The 23,056-nt window shown below is 31.8% G+C and overlaps 1 protein-coding gene across 3 annotated transcripts in view; it reads right to left on the reverse strand.

Moving 5' to 3' along the window:
• Positions 1-4,099: 4,099 nt before the first annotated feature.
• LOC118194266 (uncharacterized) overlaps positions 4,100-23,056 on the reverse strand; it is a 103,835-nt gene continuing 84,878 nt past the window's right edge. For all 3 annotated transcript variants that reach the window (XM_085827151.1, XM_085827149.1, XM_085827150.1), the window contains 5 exons: positions 19,908-19,977; positions 16,980-17,035; positions 12,556-12,655; positions 10,677-10,737; positions 4,100-4,824 (listed from right to left, as the gene is read on the reverse strand). In XM_085827151.1, coding sequence (XP_085683277.1) covers positions 4,567-4,824; positions 10,677-10,737; positions 12,556-12,655; positions 16,980-17,035; positions 19,908-19,977 — 545 coding nt within the window. In that variant the 3' untranslated portion in view covers positions 4,100-4,566. The remainder of the gene's footprint in view (positions 4,825-10,676; positions 10,738-12,555; positions 12,656-16,979; positions 17,036-19,907; positions 19,978-23,056) is intronic.

Below are 23,056 nucleotides of genomic sequence, written 5' to 3' on the forward strand. Positions count from 1 at the left end.
TCTTAAATTTTGCGTTAAAGATATATTAAATTTATTGATTACTACACGTGTTCCCAGAAAATTATTTATCAATATTTTAATTTAATTTTCGTCCCTTATATTTATTAAGGTATAAAGAATTAAACTGAATAAAATTCAAGTAAAATGTCTATTAAATATACCTCTTTGAATATATGCATTAGCTATTTTTCGAGAAATTTCTCTCTTTTCATTTACAAAATTATCTGAAAAAATTTAGATATGTACACAAATCTACACTTTAAGTCCACTTAATTTCCAATACTCCATAAAATATTTGTGGAAAGTTACATAAAATTACTCAAGTAATATTTTAAATTAAAGGTTTTTTTGTAAAAGGAAAGTTGAAAAAAAATCAAGTTTTCCACAATATAGGTTTACTGTAATGCAAACACAAACAGAAGGAAAAGAAAATTTGGTAAACGTAAACGTCACCAAAAGTATTAAATTGAAAAATTCACGTTTTAAACTTATTTAGAATAATCTGTACATTTATTTGTTCGTCGCTGCCTCATGTTGAATCCGCGATCACTAAAATAGATAATATCATCATTCTAATTTTGTGGACATAGAAACTAGCAATAGGTTAGCGGAGATAGGAACAATCTTTACAAATGCCCTTACTGCTCAATCGTTAAATATCCTTCAATTTCTTGATCTGTTGAGTTTTCTCATAAACTTTCAACTGATTTTAAAAATCACTTATTCCATCTGTTGCTGACTATGCTAGATTTTATGTTCTCCCCGAAGTCCACAAAACTGGAATTCCTTTTCGGCCTATAGTTTCCAACTTAAAAACGACATCGTATCCTTTGGTCCAATATTCAGCCCATCGTGGTATCTAATCGCTGAGACTGAAGTCTTGATTGACCAGTGTAGCGGTGTTCCTTCTTTGCAGGTGGAGATCTTTTTGAAGCTGTCGATCCTGGTGATGTGGGCACCGGGACCTCAGTTGTAGTGTTATACCATCTCCACGGTGGCATTTTGCTTCGTGCCTAATATTGGAGGACTGAGTTGGCTAGTACCAGCCGCGTAGTGTCATTAAGTTGACGAGGCGCATATAAAGTTTAGTAAGTTAGTTAGTTAGTTGGTCCAATATTTAGTTCCCAGATTTTCTTCTTTACCTTCTAAGAATATTCCTATTGTAAAAATTTCTTTTGACGATAAACTTAAAATACAGTTCATTATGGCTTTCTTTATGTTAAATCAATGTTTAGTATAAGGTTCTGCTCTCAAAGATTGTTCCTCCGAAACTTTCGCTTGACTAATGAACTCAATTATTTGAGATCACTTGCCATTCACCAAGGATTTTCTTCCGTAGTTATTCATTTAAAGACTTAAAAAAATTTTAGCTGTCCTTGAGCCTGAGCCTTGAGTAGCATACAGGTGACAGTTCCGCCCGAAATTTTGAAGGACAGCAACCTCGGGTGAGATTCGTGCGTTACATTCTAAACAGAAATAATAGAATATTTTATTAAAAGATACGAGTATTACATTTTTGTAGCTATCAACATTTTTCGTAATGTGTTTGCTTTCAAAATTGTTCATTGAGAACTGTTTGACTAAAGACAGAATGGTGCAAAAGAAAAATACATATTAAAAATGTGAAATAAAATTGAGTCAAAAATCAGAAACAAATATTTACCTTATTATCTCCCACTTTCTGCATGCCTTCGTGGCATACCGAAACTGTGTGTGTTGTTATGGGGTGTAACAGTTAACACAATCGGCGCGTATTCGAGAGGTCCAATTTCGAGTCCCTGCGAGGGCATCGCTCATTTGTCTCTAGTCCTGCTTCAAAAATACTTAATGTCCAGGTTCGAGTCCCGGCGAGGGCATTGCTCATTTGTCTCTAGTCGTGCTTCAAAAATACTTAATGTCTTTACGACCGAACTAAAAGGTGGTGAATGAAGATTCTGCACCACCAGGATATGGAGACTGGATCCCTTAATTCTCATTCGTCTTTTAAAATGGGGAGTATATAAGGTATTTTCTCCCTCCTTCCTGCATGCCTTCGTGGTGTAACGGTTAGCACACTCGGCGCGTATTCGAGAGGTCCAGATTTCATGTCCTGGCTAGAACACTGCTCCTTTTTCATGTCTCTTGCTATAAATAGCCTGATGTCTCTACAACCTGATGTTAAAATACTGAGGCAGCCGTTGTAAATAACCTTAATACCGATGTTAAATAAGTAACATTCAAAATAATTAAATGACTTTTACTGTGTAGGAAGCGTTATAATTACACAGACCCCCATTCCGCGTGTTACATTCCAAATAAACCCCACGCGTTTTCATTCCCACATTCACACCTCAGTTTTCATTCCCACGCGGAATGACTCAAAAACACAAGGACTCAAGGCTCAGGCTCAAGGACAGCTGAAATTTGTTGAACTCTTTAAATCAATGGTTGTGGAAGAAAAATCCTTGATGAATGGCAAGTGATCTCAAATAATCGAGTTCATTAGTCAAGCGAAAGTTTCGGAGGAATAGTCTTTGAGAGCGGAACCTTACTAAATATTGATTTAACATAAAGAAAACGATAATAAAATGTATTTTACGTTTATCGTCAAAAACATTTTTTTTACAGTAGGAATATTGTTAGAAAGTAAAGAATCATTCTATCTTTAGTCAAACAGTTCTCAATGAACAATATTGCAAGTAAACACATTACGAAAATTGTTGATAACCACAAATTCAAGCTTTAATATTCCAAGCAGAAATATTAGAAAACATATGAGTATTACTTTTTTTTGTAGTAATCAATATATTTTGCAGTATGCTTATTCGCAAAGCTGTTCATTGAGCACCGTATTTGACTAAAGATAAAATGACGCAAAGGAAAAAACACATAAAAAATGCAAAATAGAAAAAAGTGTGCCAAAAATCAGATAACTGTTAAATATTTACTTCATGTTAACAGATGGAGGCATTCGTGGTAAATAGCCTTAATATCGATTTGAACTAAGATAATTGCATGGCTTTTGCTGTGTAGTAAGCGTTGGAATCACACAGACCCTCATGCCGCGTCATACAATACAAGCAGAAATATGAACATTAAATTCTTTTTACGTATGTGTAAACATGCATACTTAAACTTGAAATTCAGTTCATACATGAAGTTTCCATACTATAATTTTAAAGAATTAAATCTGTACTCAATAATGCTCGTAATTTAAATAAAAAAATCAAACTGTTGTCTGTATAGCTACTATTCCATTACATTGTAGGGGTTTATTTCAATTCCCTAGTAGTTATTTTTATTTTTGAACAAGTCTTTCCTTTAACTTCTTCTTTTTCACCTATGACTCTCAAAATGTGTTTTCAGGATCGTGTTTTATGTAAAAGAGGTAGAAACTAGTATTTAAGTCTCGGTCACTTCAGTAGAAGAGCTTAGGAGATCCTAGTAGAGCGGCTTCTGTTTCTGGCCACGTAGTTGCTTTAAATCTAATCTTACGACTTTTCGGTCGCATTGTTACGTGAGTCCCAGTATTCGCCGGTGATCTTTAGTAAGGACCAACTTTGTTAGTTATTTCTGTGCATCTTCGGCTGGTTTTTAGTTTATTTAGCAGTAGATTAGTTTCTTTTTTCTCTACTTGAGTTAAAGCTCAAGTGAGGGCTTACTGTAGCCCGAGAAGGGACCATATGTTGACCCATTACAGTTGGAATAAAGGGTAAATTTAACCCTTCTTTGGACTTTTTAATATTAATTTTTTTAATTTTATTAATTTTTATTTTTTATTAATTTAATAATTAATTTTTTATTAATTTTTTATTAATTTATTATTTTTTTTTAATTTTTAATTTTATTTAATTTTAGTATGGAACTCAGCATTTATTCGCTGCACTGTTCTTAAGTATTCTGGCTTTGAAGAACTGCAAAACTAGCCAGAATATTACAACATACTGATATATGTACAGGATTAAATTATACTTTATTGAAGAAACAAGATAAAAACAAGAAAGAATTTTACTTTCTTTATTGAAGAAACAAAAAAAAAATAATAACTCTAAAACATTTATTTAATTTGCAAAAATACTGAAGTAGACAAGAATACAAGAAAAACAAGATAAAAACCATAATAACTCTAAAACATTTATTTAATTTGCAAAAATACTGAAGTAGACAAGAATACAAGAAAAGTTTGTATGAACAAATGCAAGGAGCTCGGGAAGATTTTATATTAATCTAATTCAAGAAAATATTCCTTAAACAAAAATAAGATAACATTAAATTATAACACAGTCTAATATTCATAACTGTAAAAAACTGCATAATTAAGTTTCTTAGTTGCATACTGAGCGATATTATTTTTAAATTTGAGGACAACCCACTGATCATACTTTTGGAATACAGTTTTAAAATCACACTTTCGGAATACAGTTTTAAAAATTAGAAAGAAATAAAGTGATCTTTGTTCAACTGTGCTTTTATTCATACAAAAATCATTCTCTTTTCAGTTACAAAATGCACTCAAAAAGGTCCGTTACTATGCACCTCTTCTTTTGCAATAGTATATCTTTTCTTCTTTTATCTGATAATTCTGATTTATTTTCCCAGATGATCTGAAGATTTGGAAAAAGACCTGTTTTGGTTTTCTATATCACCCTCAACTATTCCGTCAATTATTTCAGTATATTCACCATCCGAATGCCTTGACCATCGAACGTTGGGAACCAGTTTGCTTTTGTCCAAACTTCTTCTGAGTTTGCTACGCATTGTATCCCGTTGACCGCTTTCTGCACCCATATGACCTGAATTCTGTGCTGCAGTGCCTAGGTTTCGGCCACTGCTGTCACGCCCTCTCTATTGAAACAGAAGTAAATTAAATACATTTAGAATAGTTCAGATTTAAAGCACAAAATCATAGAATTGTTTGCATACGTTTATGCACTATGTATCCATTAAAATGTTTTAAACTAGCTCAAAAGATGTTGTTAATATTAAGCATTATGATTATTCATGCGTTATTTGTAACACATTCCCAAATTCGTTGAATTGAAACAGATTTTAAACCATACTTACAAAGTCCTCCATTGTGTGAACGATTAAGCAAAATATTTAGTATAAATAACTTCGTTGTAGGCAAACATTAAAAAAAATCATTAAAGTCAATTAGATGCTTTTTTAAAGAAATTATTAAAGAATTAGAAGAAAAATACTCTAAATTGTTAAGAATTAGTTAATTTATGTTATTAATTAAAATAATTCTATTAATTATTAATTAGAATTAATTATTAGTTAGAAATACTTATTAATTAGAATTATTTATTAATTAGAATTATTATAAATTATTAAAGTATTTAGAATAATTATTCTTGATTTAGAAATGAATGAAGCATGCAACTAGCATCTTATTATTAACATCGCAACAATTGTTTCAAAATCCGAATTAATAATTCAGAGAACCAACAAAACATCACTTAGGGCAATTAGGAAATTAAAGTTGTTTTTTTGTTTTTTTAAGAAGAGAGCGAAATAATACAATCTCTCTAAGACAGTTATTTACGTTTCAAGATGTTTTTCGTCTTCAACAGACTTATCATGTTCACAAGCGTTTTTCATGCATTTTATTGCAGACCTAATAACCTTAAATCAATCCAATTTTTAATTTTAGCTAGCAAATTTAGAACCATAGATATGGGCAAAATTTCTCTTATCAGGTGGTTGTGCTAATGGTGTGACCAGAAAGCGACATTTGGCAATAACTGGCATTTTAGAAACTCCAGGAAAAAGTACTGCAATTTTTATAATGGAATATTCCAAAAACATCCTTACAACTGAAAATAAATAGCATTGATAAGTCTTCATTTCTTCATTGTCAAAAAGAGGTAACGCAGATAATAAATTCGTACTTCGCTCCCCATTTTTTCCAGAAGATACATATGGGAAGTGCTATGCCAGAAACGTGAGTTACAAAAAACGATTGTGCTAAAAGGAGACTTCGGCAAACGATATATCCACTAATAAATAACGGAAATTTGTTCAACACCAAAAAGGGCGAACGGTAAGTGCGGAAAAATGATCTGGAAAGATAAATAGAAGTTCTCTTGAGTAAAACCAAAATGTTCTCTTAGCTATCTATACACTACAGCACCTTCATTGTTATCATGCCGAAGGTGGGAGTACTATTGTGAAGAACTTTAAAAAATGCAGAACAATCTTATGCAGCAATTTTGTTCTCTATTCTTCCTAAAATTGTGCTGAAACTTTAAAATTAATCAATAAAAAGTTTATTAAAGATTATTAGTCTTAATTAAAGAATTTGAGCACTTATATCACATATCAAATAATATTTCAACTGCTTTTAATTCAATCAAGTTGTTTAGCATATACTTCAGTTATATTTTTGTAAAAAAAACGTGTATTCGAGTGAGTATGCGGATACAAGGTGAAAATATATGCAGTGTATGATATTTTTTCAATAAATTTAAAGGTAAAAGTTACTTGGGTAACTTTCACCTTTCTACTCCTCGGCATGGGAGCTTCCGTGTGTTCTCATTAAGTTTATAATACTTTAAGGAAAAATATATTAAAACTGCCAATTTGTATTTCTTGTTTGTCTGATGCCACATTTTATATAGATGTATCTATCTGTACAGCTATTTATAAGAACTAATTCGAAGTAAATAGTAACTAATAAATTCATTAAAATGTGTTTCATTCTTACAAGACGTATTCCTTTTACTATTAGCTAACTGAAACATATTATATTCAAAGATGCAGAGTGACTCATCATCAACATTAACATAATAGAATCAGGTAAAGGATCGGTGATAAACTGTTGCCAATGAGACCCGAGTTGAGATTGAAAGAGAATTCAGTATAACGCTAGTACTCAGCACAGTTTATGGATAAAAGTTTTAGAAGGCTGGACTAATATCCAGGACACCTGAACAAAGGCGTCCTAAAGAAATGATGCAAATGAAGATGATTATTTGCTACTTTCAGCTAAAATGTACCAGAATATTGCTAAAGTCTGATAACTATCTTGTGAATTCTCTGATCTTACTTGTGCTTTAATTTCACTTGTTATTTTTTCCCGAAGACTTCATGTAAGAGTAGCTTTAGCTAGAAAACCGGCTGCTTGCGTCCTTTTATTCTACTTCAAAAAGGTATATCTAGGACAGCGCAGAAAATATCAGTTTTTTTTGGAAAAATGTTACATATAATTTGCACCGAGGTATCAATCACCGAAACCGAGTTAATTTCTTTCCTTATTTTTTCTTATTAGAGGGATTTGTAAAAAGATATGCTAAGGTGAAGGTTAAAATTTTTGCAATATTTTTAAAGAATAAATTAAAAAAGCATTTTTACTTCATGAAATCAAATTTTTACGCTACATTTTTATACAGTAAATAAGTACAAAAAAAGAAAGAGCTGGAAGATCACTGAGACTAGAAACGCGGGTCGAACTACCAATGTTTAGTGACTTTTCCACAAGACCTTGTAAGGATCTTAAGTTTTACTAACGTTTATTTTATTTTAAATCTTTACTATCACTTCTTATTTTCTACTTCCGGCCAGAATTATAAGCCTTAAGGATTTTATGCAAAGTTTGTCTGGCGAACGCCAAGTATTTAAGTGTGGCCTTTTTGCGAAGCGAAAGAGAGAGGAAGCAGTGAGTTCGAAGCAGGCCGCTTACCTTAGAAGTTACGCAGTTGCTATTTGCCTTCCAGGCCAGAGGTATTAATCCTCTTGATAAATTAAACGTATTGTAGTGTTCACAGTCTCTGTGCTACATACGCTTCCTGTTATTATAAGGCCAATCTTATTCTAAAGTTAAATTAGAGTTTAGTTTTATTTTGATATCTTTTACGTTAGACCCCGAGTGGAGGGTCATTGTATTCCGAAGTACGGAAGTCATTGTATACAAAGAAAAATAAAGGGTTTTGTATACCCTTCGTCTGTATCCTGTCTACTTACTACAATTAGTGAACATAGCTTTAGTAAGCTCTCTGTTCTAGTCAGGTCATTGTATGTTTCCGAAGAAGGTTAGAAGAAACATTGAACCTGATAACCTTTTGAAATTAGGCTGAACAATATATTAAAGAAAATAGAAGATACAGCACACGTAAGAACAAAAGTGGGCTGAATTAGAGATTTACATGTTTGGTGAATGAGTCAAACTTACCTGTATGCCATTATGAAATATTAGGAATGTAGCATAAAAGCATGAGTGAAGAAAGCAATGGCAATCTAAATCATTGTAATCTAAATGTATATCATTATCAGTATCTGCTATTAATTTCAATACTGCTAAAAATTATAAATGAATTATATTATAAATCACATGAACTCGTTGCATTATAAATTACAACAGTTAGAAATATTATTAGCGTGATTTAGCGACCATCTTTGTTAACAAATAATTTTAAATAATTAATTTTAGAAATAATTCAGCCTGAAAATAGGTTGGAAAATAAGCTACATGCTGAAGATTAAGCTTTGCCAAGGTGTTAGAAACATCTTCTGTTAACTAGAGTTGTGATGCAAGAATTTGTAAAAATTATCATTTAAATATAAATTGGCATAAATACAATAGAAAGTATATAAATTCTACGTACATGAAAATTTGAGTACAGTGCAACAATATGTGAAAAAGGTATGGATTAAAAGGGAACTGAAAATTCCAGGATATGAATATAAGGGAGTTTATTATTATTATTATTATTTTGTTAATTATGAAAATTCTGCTGACACTCATAATTATTAATTTATTAATTAAATGTGTATAAGAAATTAAATGTATGCCAAAGTACATCAGATGGAAAACAGAATAAATATTTAAACGTTTCTAGTATTAAAATATGGAATTTGTAACAAAGTTAAATAACCTTAAAATAACTTCAGTGATTAAAAATGGAAAGCTTAATACGGGAATATATTGCAATAATATTAGTGTGAATTTAGAACGACTTAAGAAGTCCAATTTTTAGATTTAGTAAAGATAATTTTTATAATTAAATTAGAACTGTTTACCTAAAATGGTAAATTTGAAAGTTAAAACCATTCTGCTATCTAAGAAGATTTGTTAATATTTATCTAGACAAGAAACTTATTTAAGGTGAGCTACAAGTCCGATATTTGATACGTTGATTATGTATCAGTTTTGTGTATGTCATTAATCTATCAATTTTACTATTCAAAACTCATACATATATATATCAGCGACTAAAATCTACAACTTGGAAAGTTCTTGATTCTTACAGAGAATAAAAAAGATCTGATTATCATTCCTTTAAGCATCATAAAACTTTTAACATCCTAAAAATGAGTTTAAAAGAAATTTATTTTTTAGCACACGCCAGACTTTACATTAATATTTGTTTTACATGCACAATTTTTACAATATTGATAAACGAAAATAAAGGCTTGTAGTCTCAATAGAATGTCCCATAAATGGCGATAAACGACTTTTTGTAGCACCCAATCTTCTTGGAAAGAAATGGGAGACAGGAAACGTCGCGCAGTTCGTGGATTAGTAAAGAGGGGAACGGGGATTTTCGATCAAATTTAGCGCAGTTCGTACCCTACCGACAATGGGTTCAACTGACAGACGAATTTCCTCAAAATGAGGAATACTTTGTCCAATTAATTTATAGGCTCTTGAAAGAGATTAAAGAGCGACTGTAACTCTCCGTCGCCTTCGAGAATCAACCAGGAGCTAATGTAGTTATTGCTCCGAAAAGAGAGCAATAACTCATCAACTATCTCAGTAAATGCATGAGGTATACCTATATCATCAATGTCTCTCTTTGGAATAGTCACATTCCCTGTCAGCCTTATTTGAGACTCCATGTTTACAATGGAAGGTTTGGACATTCTTGCTCTCATGAGCATTATTCATGATGATAAAGTTTACTTTCACTGTTGTCTTATGTAATTCTGTATACATTCCAAATTTCCTATAAGTTTTGCCTTGAAATTTCTGGGAAATTCGTATAAAGTGGTTGTTAAGTTAATTGTAGATACAAATGTGTATAACGGGTTGCAGCTTCTGTACGAAAGAGAAGATAATTTATGTTTGAAACTACGAAGTTTTGATGCCCGGGAGTGATCAAACGTAGAAGCGCTCTTACAAAATCAGATGATCAGCAGGTCGTTTGTGATATGCAAGGAATTTTTTTCAGTGCCATTTGAGGGGGGAGAATGTGATCAGAAATTATCATACAATCATTTATAGGAAGTAATAAGACTAACAATTTAAGTACCCAAAGAATTTGAATAATTACTAAAAATAAAATAAACTGCCTATTTTAGATTTTAATTTTATTGAAATGATTCAACCAATTCTCAACCTTTCCTACACTTCTAAAGAAGTAAATTAACATTTTCAGGAAATTTTATAATTATGTCACTGAAATGTTTTTTCTTAGCTGAAAATCAATTCCAGCAATACACTGCACTTAAAATTTATAGTTAATTTTTATAAAGTATTAATGATTTTTACAGTGTGAAAAATTACTGCCTATAAATTTATTTATTTCAATTGTACAGACTAAAAGTGTTTTAAAATTTATTACAGACCTTAATAACTCTCAATCTGTAACCAACTACGTATAAGGATTGTTGCATGAACACAGACATTTGGAAAGAAAACATATTATATATATATACATTTTGCAATAATTAAAACAGAATGAAATACTAATTACCATGTATGGAAAAACATTTTGGTTCGCATTTTGGGCATATTCATGACTCTCTTTTCTGTCTCTGAAGGAAAATAAAAAAATAAATTGCAGAAAAGAAAGGAAACTAAGAAACAAAAATTATCTCTAATATATTTATCACTAGGACAATAAATAGTAATATAGCAGAAAGTTAAATCTCAAAGACTATAAGAATTATATCATTTTATTACGAATGTAATCATTAACCAAGCCAACAGATTTAAATTAGTTGACGGCGTTCATAAATATCTTACTGATATTTACAAAATTTCTAGAAATCCTTTGAGGGTTTACCAAATAAACTGGCCAAATTTCATAGAACTCATGCTACTTTTAAATCAAATAACTGGCGGATTCACGCTCATGAAGTTTAGTTTCCTTATTTATTTGCGCATTTAATCAGACCAAGTTATCGCTTGTTTAGAACGCTTTCTTTTAAGTAATTCAAAATTAGTATACACCTTGCAGTCCTATGTACATCTTTAACATTTTCACAATATATTTTACGCGCTATTTATTTCAATATTACTGGATTCTCTTAAAACATAATGCATATCTTCATGTATTGGTTATACAGGGTTGCGCAAATATTGGACAATTTAAACTTTATGCCGTGCTACCATCTTTGTAGGTGGCGCTGAATAAAGCAATTTAAAGTCTTAAATGCTGTGCAGTATTAGTAGGAAAAGCATCGAAGAAAGCTTATTTCTATCTAAATGAATATGTCAACAAGAACTTCAAATATTGGGTGGTAGGGAATATCCGTATGTTGTAAAAGAAACCACTGGTTGTTTTAGGAGGAGTGTTTGCGCAGCATGTCCTGTCTTGTTCTGAACATATTGGATGGCTTCCAACGCATATCTGATTTTTCAACATGCAGTTTTTTTCCGTGAGGCTATATGAATGGGAAAGTCTATGCCCCATGACTTCACAGTATAAAGGAATTAAAAAATCACACCTGAAAGGAATTTATGCAATTTCATCGAATTGCTGAAAAAATCATGGATAATGTCAGACAATAACGCCTGTCCTGGCGGGCTATAGTGATTCAGGGCTTCTGAGATTCTACATAACGGTCCTCCTGAACAAATCGAATTCAGATTCGCCTGATAGTTATGGGATACCGACCGAAACGAACAACTACGTTGCGGAACGATAAGTCTCGAAAAGCTATGATTCTACCTCGATCAAATTTCGACACGCGCTGGTATTATTTCTCCTTTACGAGGCATTACAAGATCTTTACACAACCAACCAGCATTCAAATGAGGAACCAGCAGTGCGGTCTTCACATTTATATACTATAGAGATGGCATTACTTTTACCTACTTTGTATCTACTAATCATTTACACATTTCTTTCATGTGAATTTGATATTTGTTGCATGCCTTGCTCATGGTATAATAATTTTAAGGTTATGGTATATTTAAAGTATAATTTCACAGTGTCATTGTCTATTTGTGAGGCTCGGTGGCGCAGTGGCTAGCGCGTCGCGCAGCACCACCACAGGTCCAGAATCCGATCCCCAAGCTGGACAAGATTGAATCAGCCTTTCATCCCTGGACTGGGTCGATAAAATGAGTACTAAGTTCGTTTGAGGGCTAAACTTCGGTGGTCCCGCGACAAGGTGGCCACTTGTCCAGGCTAAGATGCAGAAGCACCCGAAGCCCGCGGTCTAGAAAGCAGATATCAGGGTACTGCCGGCCATGGCTCTCTAAGGGCTGTTTGTGCCGGCAAGTTTACTTTTAAAGTTCAATTGTTTATTTGTTTCCGCCCCACTCTCTATTATACATATATAAAAGCATGTTAAAACTGAAAAAGATTTGCAGAATTTTTATAAAAATAAGAGATATATTCTCACGTTCTAAAATACATGTATCCACCAATTAGAACAACTGCAAGTATAAGTCCTAATACAACACCAACTACAGCTGCTTTGGTAACTCCTGATTTCTTTACTTCTGTAAATAGAAAAGACAATAGAGCTTTATTTCTTGCTTAGAAGTTTAGAGGAATCATAAAAAGTCAATAATTATAAGTGATTTGCTTCTTAAAAGAAAAATAAAAGTCGGTCAGTACATATCATCAATATCCAATTAATATAATTTTCCATGATTCCGATTTGATCTGAAAAGTCATTTGTGTTAAAATTACAGCACGTTGTTTCAGCAATTTTTTAAGCCAAAGCAAATACTATGTAATTTGCATGCGATGTTTCTTGTATCGTGATTAGTCTTACGAAAGCTGTATGGAAAATACTGGAAAAGCCAGTTTAATACTTTTTAATAATTTACACAAATCGTCAAAATTTCTTGTTTTTAAAGTGATTCTTGCTCCATCAGAGGGGGATTGCTTAAAGAAATTGAAGGATAATCTGAAAGAAATATTCTCAATGGTTGTTTTCAACCAATCTCCAATGGTACAATTATTAATGCTAATTGCCATGCTATTGAACCAAAGATTAGACTTCTGCGCATATACGTTACGTCTATAATATGCAAATTAAGCGAATGATAACGCTTAACGTAATGGACTGAAGTAGAAATCCGGATATGAAGTGTTGTATAAAATGGATGCGTTTTCAAAGACTGATCACTATTTATTAGATATAACACAAACACATAGTTTAAGTAAAATAAAAAAGAGAAGTTAGCAGTTTATTGGTAGGCTCGGGGAAAGGTAGGTAAACATTAATACAAGTCACCCAAGGTCAAAAAATCCCTCAGAGTGTTATATCAGAACCTTTAAAATGTTTTTAAAACACTGAATCAGTGAGTGGACAGCCCTGTCAAAGATGGACAGGAGCAACAACTGCATATGAAGACCCTTTTTTGCTACTGTCGGGTGAAGAAACTGTAAGCAGCACACATGAATGTTATTTTATATCTGGAGGCTGATTTTTCTTGCTTTCCTTACCTAATATAATGAGTCTTTGGTGTGGCTCGTCACTGAAATCAAAAGCGTACCAAATCGCAAAAGTTTGGAAATATTTTCCTATTTAATATTCAAATCATGCATTTTTCCTATTTCAATATTTTGAAACTCCCACAACTGATCGTTTAAATTCAGATATATGTGAATTTTTGCTAAACTATTTACTTCTTTTATTACTTTAATTTAGCACCAATATTCGCTTACTGCTGTAAAAAAAAAATTCCGAAAAGATTTCTTGAGTTCCCCCCCCCACACACACCTGAACAAGAGGGATCTGATTGCTATAAAAATCGACAGACTTTTATTCAAAATCTACACCAAACAAAGATTGCTTATTTTTGGTTTAGTTTTAAATTTTACATTGGCAGGCTCTGCTTATGATTTGATAAACATTCTGGTGCCCATCGTATCATATATGATATGCTTTGAATTTCTTATATGGGCCATTCCTCTTAACAGAAGCGAAAACTCACTAGAAACTGAGAGTAATATATGATTCGCTGAAACAGAATGTTCTGCTTTAAGTTTTGAAAGCAAATAAATAAGATTAGAATTTTAGGAGATCAAAATGAAAAGAATTTGTGGAATGCTAAGCGTATTGTTTTCCATTTTATTCTACAAAATTTAAATGCACGATGTCGGTCACGATATTGTTTAGGCGTTTAGTGTATCCCTCACGCCTTCAAAATTCTTTTGATTTTGCATATAAATTGTGGCAATAGAGTATAATATGCATATAGCTTTTTGAATTTTTAGGTCTTCGTTTTCATTAATATATGGAGATAACTTCAATGTATAATAGTTATAAGTAATAACGCATTTTGTCTTATTTTCTTTTGTATTGTATTTCTAAAAATCGGCTTTTTTGTGGATATGGAAAAGTGAAATTAAGATTGCATAAACAATAATCGAAATATTTTAATTAAAGGCAAATTATGCAGTTTTCTTTTAACCAAGTTGAATGTGAAAATGCGATTGGGCATATAATGATGTCAAATTATTTACTTCCCCGCTATTGGCTTAAGGAGGAATTCGTCCTACATATGCCGGCAAGAAAGATATTAATAATAATTCATTCCTGAGTTTGCATAAATGAATTCTACTATAATTGCACTCTTTGCACATAAAAACTAATTTATGTTTTGAATACTAACACCTTGAAAAGTTGTACGTTGAAGCATTAAACATATGGTGATTAATATTTTTCATTTATTATTTGTTACCTTAGTTAATATATTTTTCTAACTTTAATTAACTACATAAAAAAATTCTTTATCTGGCTTTAACTTCTTCACTTCCAATAAGCATGAAATACTTTTACTGCCCTATACAATTTTTCCTTAGGTAGGGTAATTTTTTTTAAAAAATTTAAAACAAATTTTTTAATTTCTTTTTGTACTCTACTTTTTGTACTTTTAATACAATCTTCTGCAATTTAAGCGCAGGAATTTTTCAATTTAATGTATCTTATTTTCTTTTCATATATATGTATATGAAAAGTTTTATATGTAATGATTTCAAATGCGTAGATGACAGCAGTGTACCTCTCAACAGCTTACGATACTGGGTAGATGACCGAGAAGACCGTAGTGGCTTGAAGGTGGCAGAGTGGAAAGCATGATGACGCAATTCAGCACAACATATCTTGAAAAATCACAATCTTTATTTTTTCCATGCATATCAAATAATCCTTTTTTAGACAAGATATTTCTTAATAATATTTGAATAGAATAACTCCCATTTTGAAGTACGACGTCACCTTAAGCGGCAGCAGCATGGATGAAAAGCGTCTTACCAGCAGGAGAGCTAACGCGGAAAAGGGCAGAGTATCACAGAACTTCAGAGGAAGAAGGGTGGGAGGCGGAAAAGTTTCAGTTCACAGTTCTGGTTTACAATTAATTTAATTGGACAAGAGGCATCTGCATTAAAACGTTACATAAGGTAGAAAGGTCTGGAACCTGTGAGAAGAGATGAATTGAGGGGCAGATTACCAAATTTAGAATGTTAATTTTGAGGTCGTCAATTATTTTTTTGAAACAGCTATCATATTTTGTTATATCTTACATATATATATATAAAGGGCAGTTTGAGACCATTGGCTTTATATATATATAAATATATATATATATATAAATCCCAATGGTCTCAAATATATTTATATATATATATAAATCCCAATGGTCTCAAACTGGCGGCCCCGAATCAGTTTTACATTGTCCGCGAATGTAATTCCATAAATTAATTAGCATTATTATAACATTAAATATTACGAGAAGAGTTTGAAGGAAATGCCTAAGATTTTAATGATATGGAATGCAATAATTTCACATCATCTTCATCGCCATTAAAAACAAACTTAAACAGCGCCTCAAAAAAAGTAAAAATAGAGCTAATTAATTTACACATTGATACATATAAAATATTCGAAGGCACAAATTTCATTAACCCTTTTCCTACTTATCCAAAAAAAAATATTCTCAGTCGAGATTTTTGCAGTACAAGTAATCGCTTTTTATAGATTTTACAACAAGAAAATTCGCTTCAGAGTACATTTATATATGAATAGTTTTCCCGCAGACGAAAATTAATATTTCTTAGGAAAGAACCAGATTGACCAATGAGTATTTACAATTAATCATGAAGGTAGATTTTAGTCAATTTTGTTCAAGGTTACAATCTTTATTAACGTAAAATCCAAACTCTAAAGTTTGTAGTCGCAAACTGTTGTAAGAAATAAAGAAGCTTATAATTATTTGTATAAATGTGTATGTTTTTCCCTGCCTCAAAGAAAAATTTAGTAAATAAAAGAATAAGAACATGTTGTCATTATTTATTCTGAAGTTAACTCCCACACGGAAAGTATTTGTAATTTGTTTGATTTTCATTCATGTTAAGATTTTTATTTTAAGCTAAAGTAAGTAATTTAGTGATAAATCGACAAATTAGATTCTAAATAAATATCTGGAATCTGTGTACTCAGCTCTCAATAACTCTGAATTATAAAGTGTAACCAACAGAAATTTCTTACAGAATTTGTTTTTCTTTTTTCCTTTGATTCACTATTATTACTCTTTATGTATATGTTTTGATAAATATTCCGTAAATAAAGTTAAATTTTGGTTAAAAACATTTGTTTTGTTAAGACGAGTTTGAGCCTCTGAGCATTCGACCGACACGAAATTTGTGTTTGCCACTTTGAGCTATGGAAGCTAAAAAAACATATTTTATTGATTAAAATAATTTTAGACAACTTATTTAATTGTAATAACAACAAAATTTGGTAAAAATTATATGTCATAAATCAACATTTAAAATCATACGAAGGAGTAAAGTGGGAAAGGTAAAACTCACTCTTTACTAATTCATTTGTTGAATTGCAGAAAGCACCTCCATATTCTTCATCACAACTGGAACACAAGTTCACATTAAAAATGATTTCATAAAATTTTATCTTTTAAAAACAAGTCAGTATATATTATTGCTCAATAATAAATTAACTTATATCAAATTTTGAGCAAAAACAAAAATTATTGAATAAATTTAACCGAATTTTCGCAACCAAAATTACAGTAATTTAATGAAAATATTGTAGATATTTTCTCAACCCTTTTAAATATCATAAATGTAAATAATGTTATTTAAATACTTACTGTAACATAATAAACTAATACGAAAATATTTAAGACCGTATAATATGCTCATAATGCTTTAAATAATATATATATAAATATATGTATGGCTCATAAATATATATAAACTTATATTTAACTAACTAATCTAAATGAATATTTAAACCATATTAAAGTAATATTTAACTAATTATTTTAACTATATAAAACTATAATTTAAATATTTATTCTAGCATAAAAATAATTTATAAATGTTTACTGTAACATACTATACTCATAAATGAACGTAAATGTTACCGTAGAGTCTGTAATGTAAACGTTTGTGGAATAAATTAAATTCATTAATGGATATTAACATTCCTGCTTTGCGAGAAATGTACATAAACTCGTGTACAAAATTAACTGAATTTGCAACTTTTCTACTTTTACCAAAAGTACTGAACCAAAGGAACTAATTATGCCGCCAAAGAATTATGCAAATGTTCAGCTAAGGAACGCGTACCCTTACACGTATGTGTCTGCGGAGCTGTGATAGTGGAGGGGATTTGAGCGTGAGAAGATTCTCGGCGAGCTGGGTGCTCTTGCTTCTTCACGACATTCGGCGGGCATCTCGCAAGATTTGGGTTTAAGGTAGCAAGTGAAATGAGTAGCCGCAAAAGTGTGGATGACGAAATGGAATAGAAAATTGTCAGTAGATGGAGCAGACCAATCGCAAGCGCAAGTGGCCACGGAACTCAGCGTAACGCCCAGTGTCATCTGCGATTTGTGAAAACAGTTTCAAGACACTTTATCCATACCCGAGAAGACCTGTCCAAGATTGACCAGAATCCACTTTGACGAATAAAATCGGTATTTGTGACTTTCAGCACGGCGGCTCAGGACTGTAATGCAGAAATGCTAATATTCATTAATGAATTTAATTTGGATGATTTAAATTATTTTCATTTAACTAATATTAGCATTTTTGATTTTAAAAGGGGTGAGAAAATATATACATTATTTTCATTAAATTACAGTAATTTAATGAAAATATATTTAACATGTAAAAATAATGATTATACATTATTTTTACATGTTAATATCCATTAATGAATTTAATTTATTGCACAAACGTTTACATTACTGACTCTACGGTAACATGTACGTTCATTTATGAGTATAGTATGTTACAGTAAACATTTATACATTATTTTTACATTACAGACTCTACGGTAACATTTACGTTCATTTATGAGTATAGTATGTTACAGTAAACATTTATACATTATTTTTACATTACAGACTCTACGGTAACATTTACGTTCATTTATGAGTATAGTATGTTACAGTAAACATTTATACATTATTTTTACATTACAGACTCTACGGTAACATTTACGTTCATTTATGAGCGTAGTATGTTACAGTAAACATTTATACATTATTTTTATGCTAGAATAAATATTTAAATTATAGCTTTATATAGTTAAATATTTAAATTATAGTTTTATATAGTCATTAAATTACAGTAATTTAATGAAAATATTTTATACGTTTTTCTCAACCCTTTTAAAATCATAAATGCTAATAATGTTATTCAAATACTTACTGTAACATAATAAACTAATACGAAAATATTTAAAGCAAAATGTAACATGCTTATAAATTAAAATAATATAGTTTCTATATTTAAACTAATATAAACTAATATTTAACTGATTTCAAGGAATATTTAAACCATTATAAGGTATTTCTCCCGTCTTCCTAGCGTGCCTTCGTGGTGTAGTGGTTCTGCACACTGGGCCGGTATTCCAGAGGTCCGCGGTTTGATTCCCGGTGAAGGCGTTTGCTAATTTTCATCTTGCCTATTTCTAAAAATACCTAATGTCTCTACACCATATTAAAGTAATATTTAACTAATTAATTTAAACTATAATTTAAATATTTATTCCAGCATTAAAATAATTTGCAATATTTACTGTAATATACATAATGTCACAGGTTCACAATTCTCACGTGAGCTGTGTGCTGCACTGGAACTCGAGTATATAATGTAATTATGTAATGTATTACTTTTAACTGAGATAAACTTCAAACTTAGTTTGGAGGTACTTTTATGTGAATACTCAAGTAGTTCAATAGACTTTGATATAAGGGTTCCCTGCTTTTAAGGAATATAAATATTCCGCTGATTATAGAGTTCAGTATATTTGTACACTTTGCAAACATATATAAAAGATTTTATTTCAGTATAACTAAACTATTCAGTTAACAATTTAGTTTTAAAGAAAGGGAAAAAAACTAAATTTTCGAGATTATCTTTACCATTTTATGTTTATGTTTGCTGCTTTCACAACATTCTAACATTTCTAAAATGTTGGAAGTCTAAATTATTTTCTAAACATAATAAAAACATTCATTTTTACCAAAAGAAATAGAAATACTATTTAAGCAGATTATTAAAACAGAAGATTCTGTCTAGTTTCTTGGCATCGATGCCAATGAAAAATAAGATGAAAATTTGTAATAATGTGTTTAAGAGCTAATAAATCATTCTGCTATTGCGACTGTACATAAATATGATGTTATTTGTAAGTAATTCTGAAAGATTTTTTAAAAGTTAATTAAACGAATACATTAAAATCGAGTTCCCATATTATATTCTACATACCTGCATAAAAAGCCATGATTCCCGAACTGCACACATTCGCCATGCTTGCAAGGATTAGGGTCACATACAGCTAAAGAGTAAAAAGAATAAATAAATTCAAAGGACTTAAAGTAAAATTTCAACTTTGTTTAAAGCCTAATTTTTACTTAAGTGCAACTAAATCTACTGAAATTAATACTTCGATATATGCGGCCTTATCTGATGTATAATGAAATATATTAAAAATATATGGCATAAATGTTACTGTGATTCTTTTATATAAATCTTAATCAGTCTACACTATAAACAGCATAATTCTATAGTTATAACCTCAGAGATATGGTAATTTTAATTTAAGGTAAAATTTTATATAGCAACCTCGCTTCAGGGATAATACTGTTTGTTAGATTTCAGGCAAGAAAAATCAAATAATTTTGGAATAAGTTGCAGCCGCCGATTTATTTACAATTATTGAATCGATTTATTTTAGAAATGAAATTTTAGGAATGAAAGCCCTCTTCTCTTGGTGTAAGAAAAAAAAACCTTTCCTGTTATCTTAATGAACCAAATAAACTCATACCCCACGGAACGGCTCGGTGCAAAGGTTGCTTTGAGGCAAATATTTCTTCGAAAGGAAATGTTCCTCTGTCAGTGAAATAGCCAGAAAAGCAAAAATTAAAGAAAGTTTACATACACAGTACAGAAATTCTTTGTGAAAGGTGAGAATAAAGGTAGCTTTGGAAAAAAAAAAACTTGAGTTTAAGCATAGCTTCATTTTATTGTTTATATGACTCTTGGAATGATAAATGTATAAAGTGCAGACATGCTGTCTACCGGGCCTATTACCGGCTCACCAGCGGCCGAGCGGTAAAGTCGCTGAACACTGGCAGCTCGGTCCGAGATTCGAATCCCGTGAACGGGCTGGCTGCAGGGGCATTGTCGTGATTTTCCTCATGTGTAACCTGTATACGAGCCAGTTTCCAGCCTCGAGGGCTATCTGTCTAAGAGACTTTCGTGACTTTTGTGGAGGTCTTTCTGAGGGAACTAGTTCTATACACATTACACATGAGGAGAACCACGAAAATGACAATGCAACCATCCCATTCGCGAGATTCGAACGTCGCGACCGAACTACCAGGGTTTACTTACCCACCGCTCGGCCTCTGGTGGATTGTGTGAAGTAGAATAAACAACATAGTAGTGGCCTGTTCTTGAGAGGATGTAGGAAAAATGGGGGGGGATAAATTTATTTGCTGTCTGTTGGTAGTTTTTTTGGAAGAAAAGGGTTTGTCTTACTTTTGACTAACGGAAGATCATATGAGGCGTGTTTGCGTGAGAAGTAGGTTTTAATGAACAATTGAATCAAGAGGCAGATAGCAATAAGGTACTGGAAGGAAGAAACAAAAAGAGAGGAAAGAGAAAATTAAGCAAAGCTTTTAGAAAAAATGAAGACGAAGAGAAAAAAATGAGTTTGCGGATAATAAGTGACAGAAAGACCTAGAAGAATCTAGGACAGAGACTGAAATAAGCGATGGTGATATCCTCGTGAATGAGCGGAATGAAGAAAAATTTACTGAAGATGTATCGGCCACGTAAGTGATGATCAAATGACTTGAAGTTTTCTTAGTGTTCTCTGAAATACGTTTTAAAACTATTACTCAGAGTCTCAGTGTGTATAATTCCAGATTTGAAACGTCGAGGTTCGACAAAGAAGACAATGCGACGATCTGTGAGTAATGTTCCTATCTATGATGTGTTGGATGCAACGAAATACCGAGTTTATGACTCTTTGAATGAGGATTTGATGTTCTAGACTGATATTTAATGCATAAAGAAGAAGGATGTGAGCTTGTAAATTCCACATTTAGAGACCTAGAGTCTCGGCTTTCTTCTGCGAAGATCCGGGCGGTGTGTTCGTGTCTATGTTGTATTTCTTATAAAGAAACTGTTCCGGACTGATACTTAGCATTATGTATACCACGGATTTATTGCAACCGACACTTTTAAGGACAAGTTACACTTATACTTTGGTTTCGAGAAGCGTTCGAAAGAGCTATTCCTCAGCATCACGTAAATTTTTTTTTAATTCCCCCGGATCCATAACTGTTACGAACATTATGAATTTAATATATCACGTATTGAAATACGTATGTTTAATATGAGCCTAAGCAACGTTAAAAATTAATATTATGACATATATGTTATCGTAATTATCTGTTTGTTAAGCTGAACCTCGGCTGAAAAGCTTGCAATTGCATTTCATTATTAGAAAGTTTTGGATTAACATAAAATCTGTAATTGTGTTATCAATTCAAATATAATATATTCATACATTTCTATACACAACGAAACTAATGTTAATATTTTGTTGCTCATGCACGTTTATAGGCCAACATGATGTATTTGACTTCCAGCCATTTATTTAATTACGATTTTGTTGTTGTGTTGTTGCCGTGTCTGTAATAAAGTTTATTCAAATAGTGCCAAGGGCGAACATGCTCGGGCAATCTGGAAAATGTTATCATCGTAGAGATTCGGTCTCCAATTTTTAGCAATTCAGCAAGGATGGCCGGGCAATCAAACATGAGTGTATAAGGTACTTCTTCCGCCTTCTTAGCATGCCTTCGTGGTGTAATGGTCAGTACACTCGGCGCGTATTCAAAAGGCCCGAGGTTCGAGTCCCGGCGAAGGCATTGCTCATTTTTCACGACTTCCGACTTAAAAACAACCTAATATTCTCTACAGTGACTCCCGAACTGAAAACGGTGGTGGATGGACCCTAATCCCCAGTCGTTTTTTAAAAGAGGGAATATATGTAAGATTATCTTCAATAAAAACATAGTAGAGCACGACTTAAACATAACTAGGTACTTTATTTTACTAATATGAAATAAAACGAATAAAAAGATAAATTAAGTAAAATTGAATGTTACATGTAATCTCACAATTGAACTCAGTCCAAACAGGATTCGATTAATGATGATCAGTTTTCAGACATTATCAGTCCTCAATAAAAATACATTCAAAATCACGTCTGCTCCCATATGGCTACCTCGATGTAAGCATTTCAGCTTGACATCAGGGAATTTGACAATCGAAAGAAACACGTATTGTTTCAAGCACTTCTAGCGGTCGTCTGCCGCTCTGCAAGCTGCACTAAGGTGTGAGGA

Source organism: Stegodyphus dumicola, chromosome 11 (assembly GCF_044657685.1).
Source record: "Stegodyphus dumicola isolate Sdum_Otavi_A_Nest chromosome 11, ASM4465768v1".
NCBI classification, from domain to species: Eukaryota; Metazoa; Arthropoda; class Arachnida; order Araneae; family Eresidae; genus Stegodyphus; species Stegodyphus dumicola.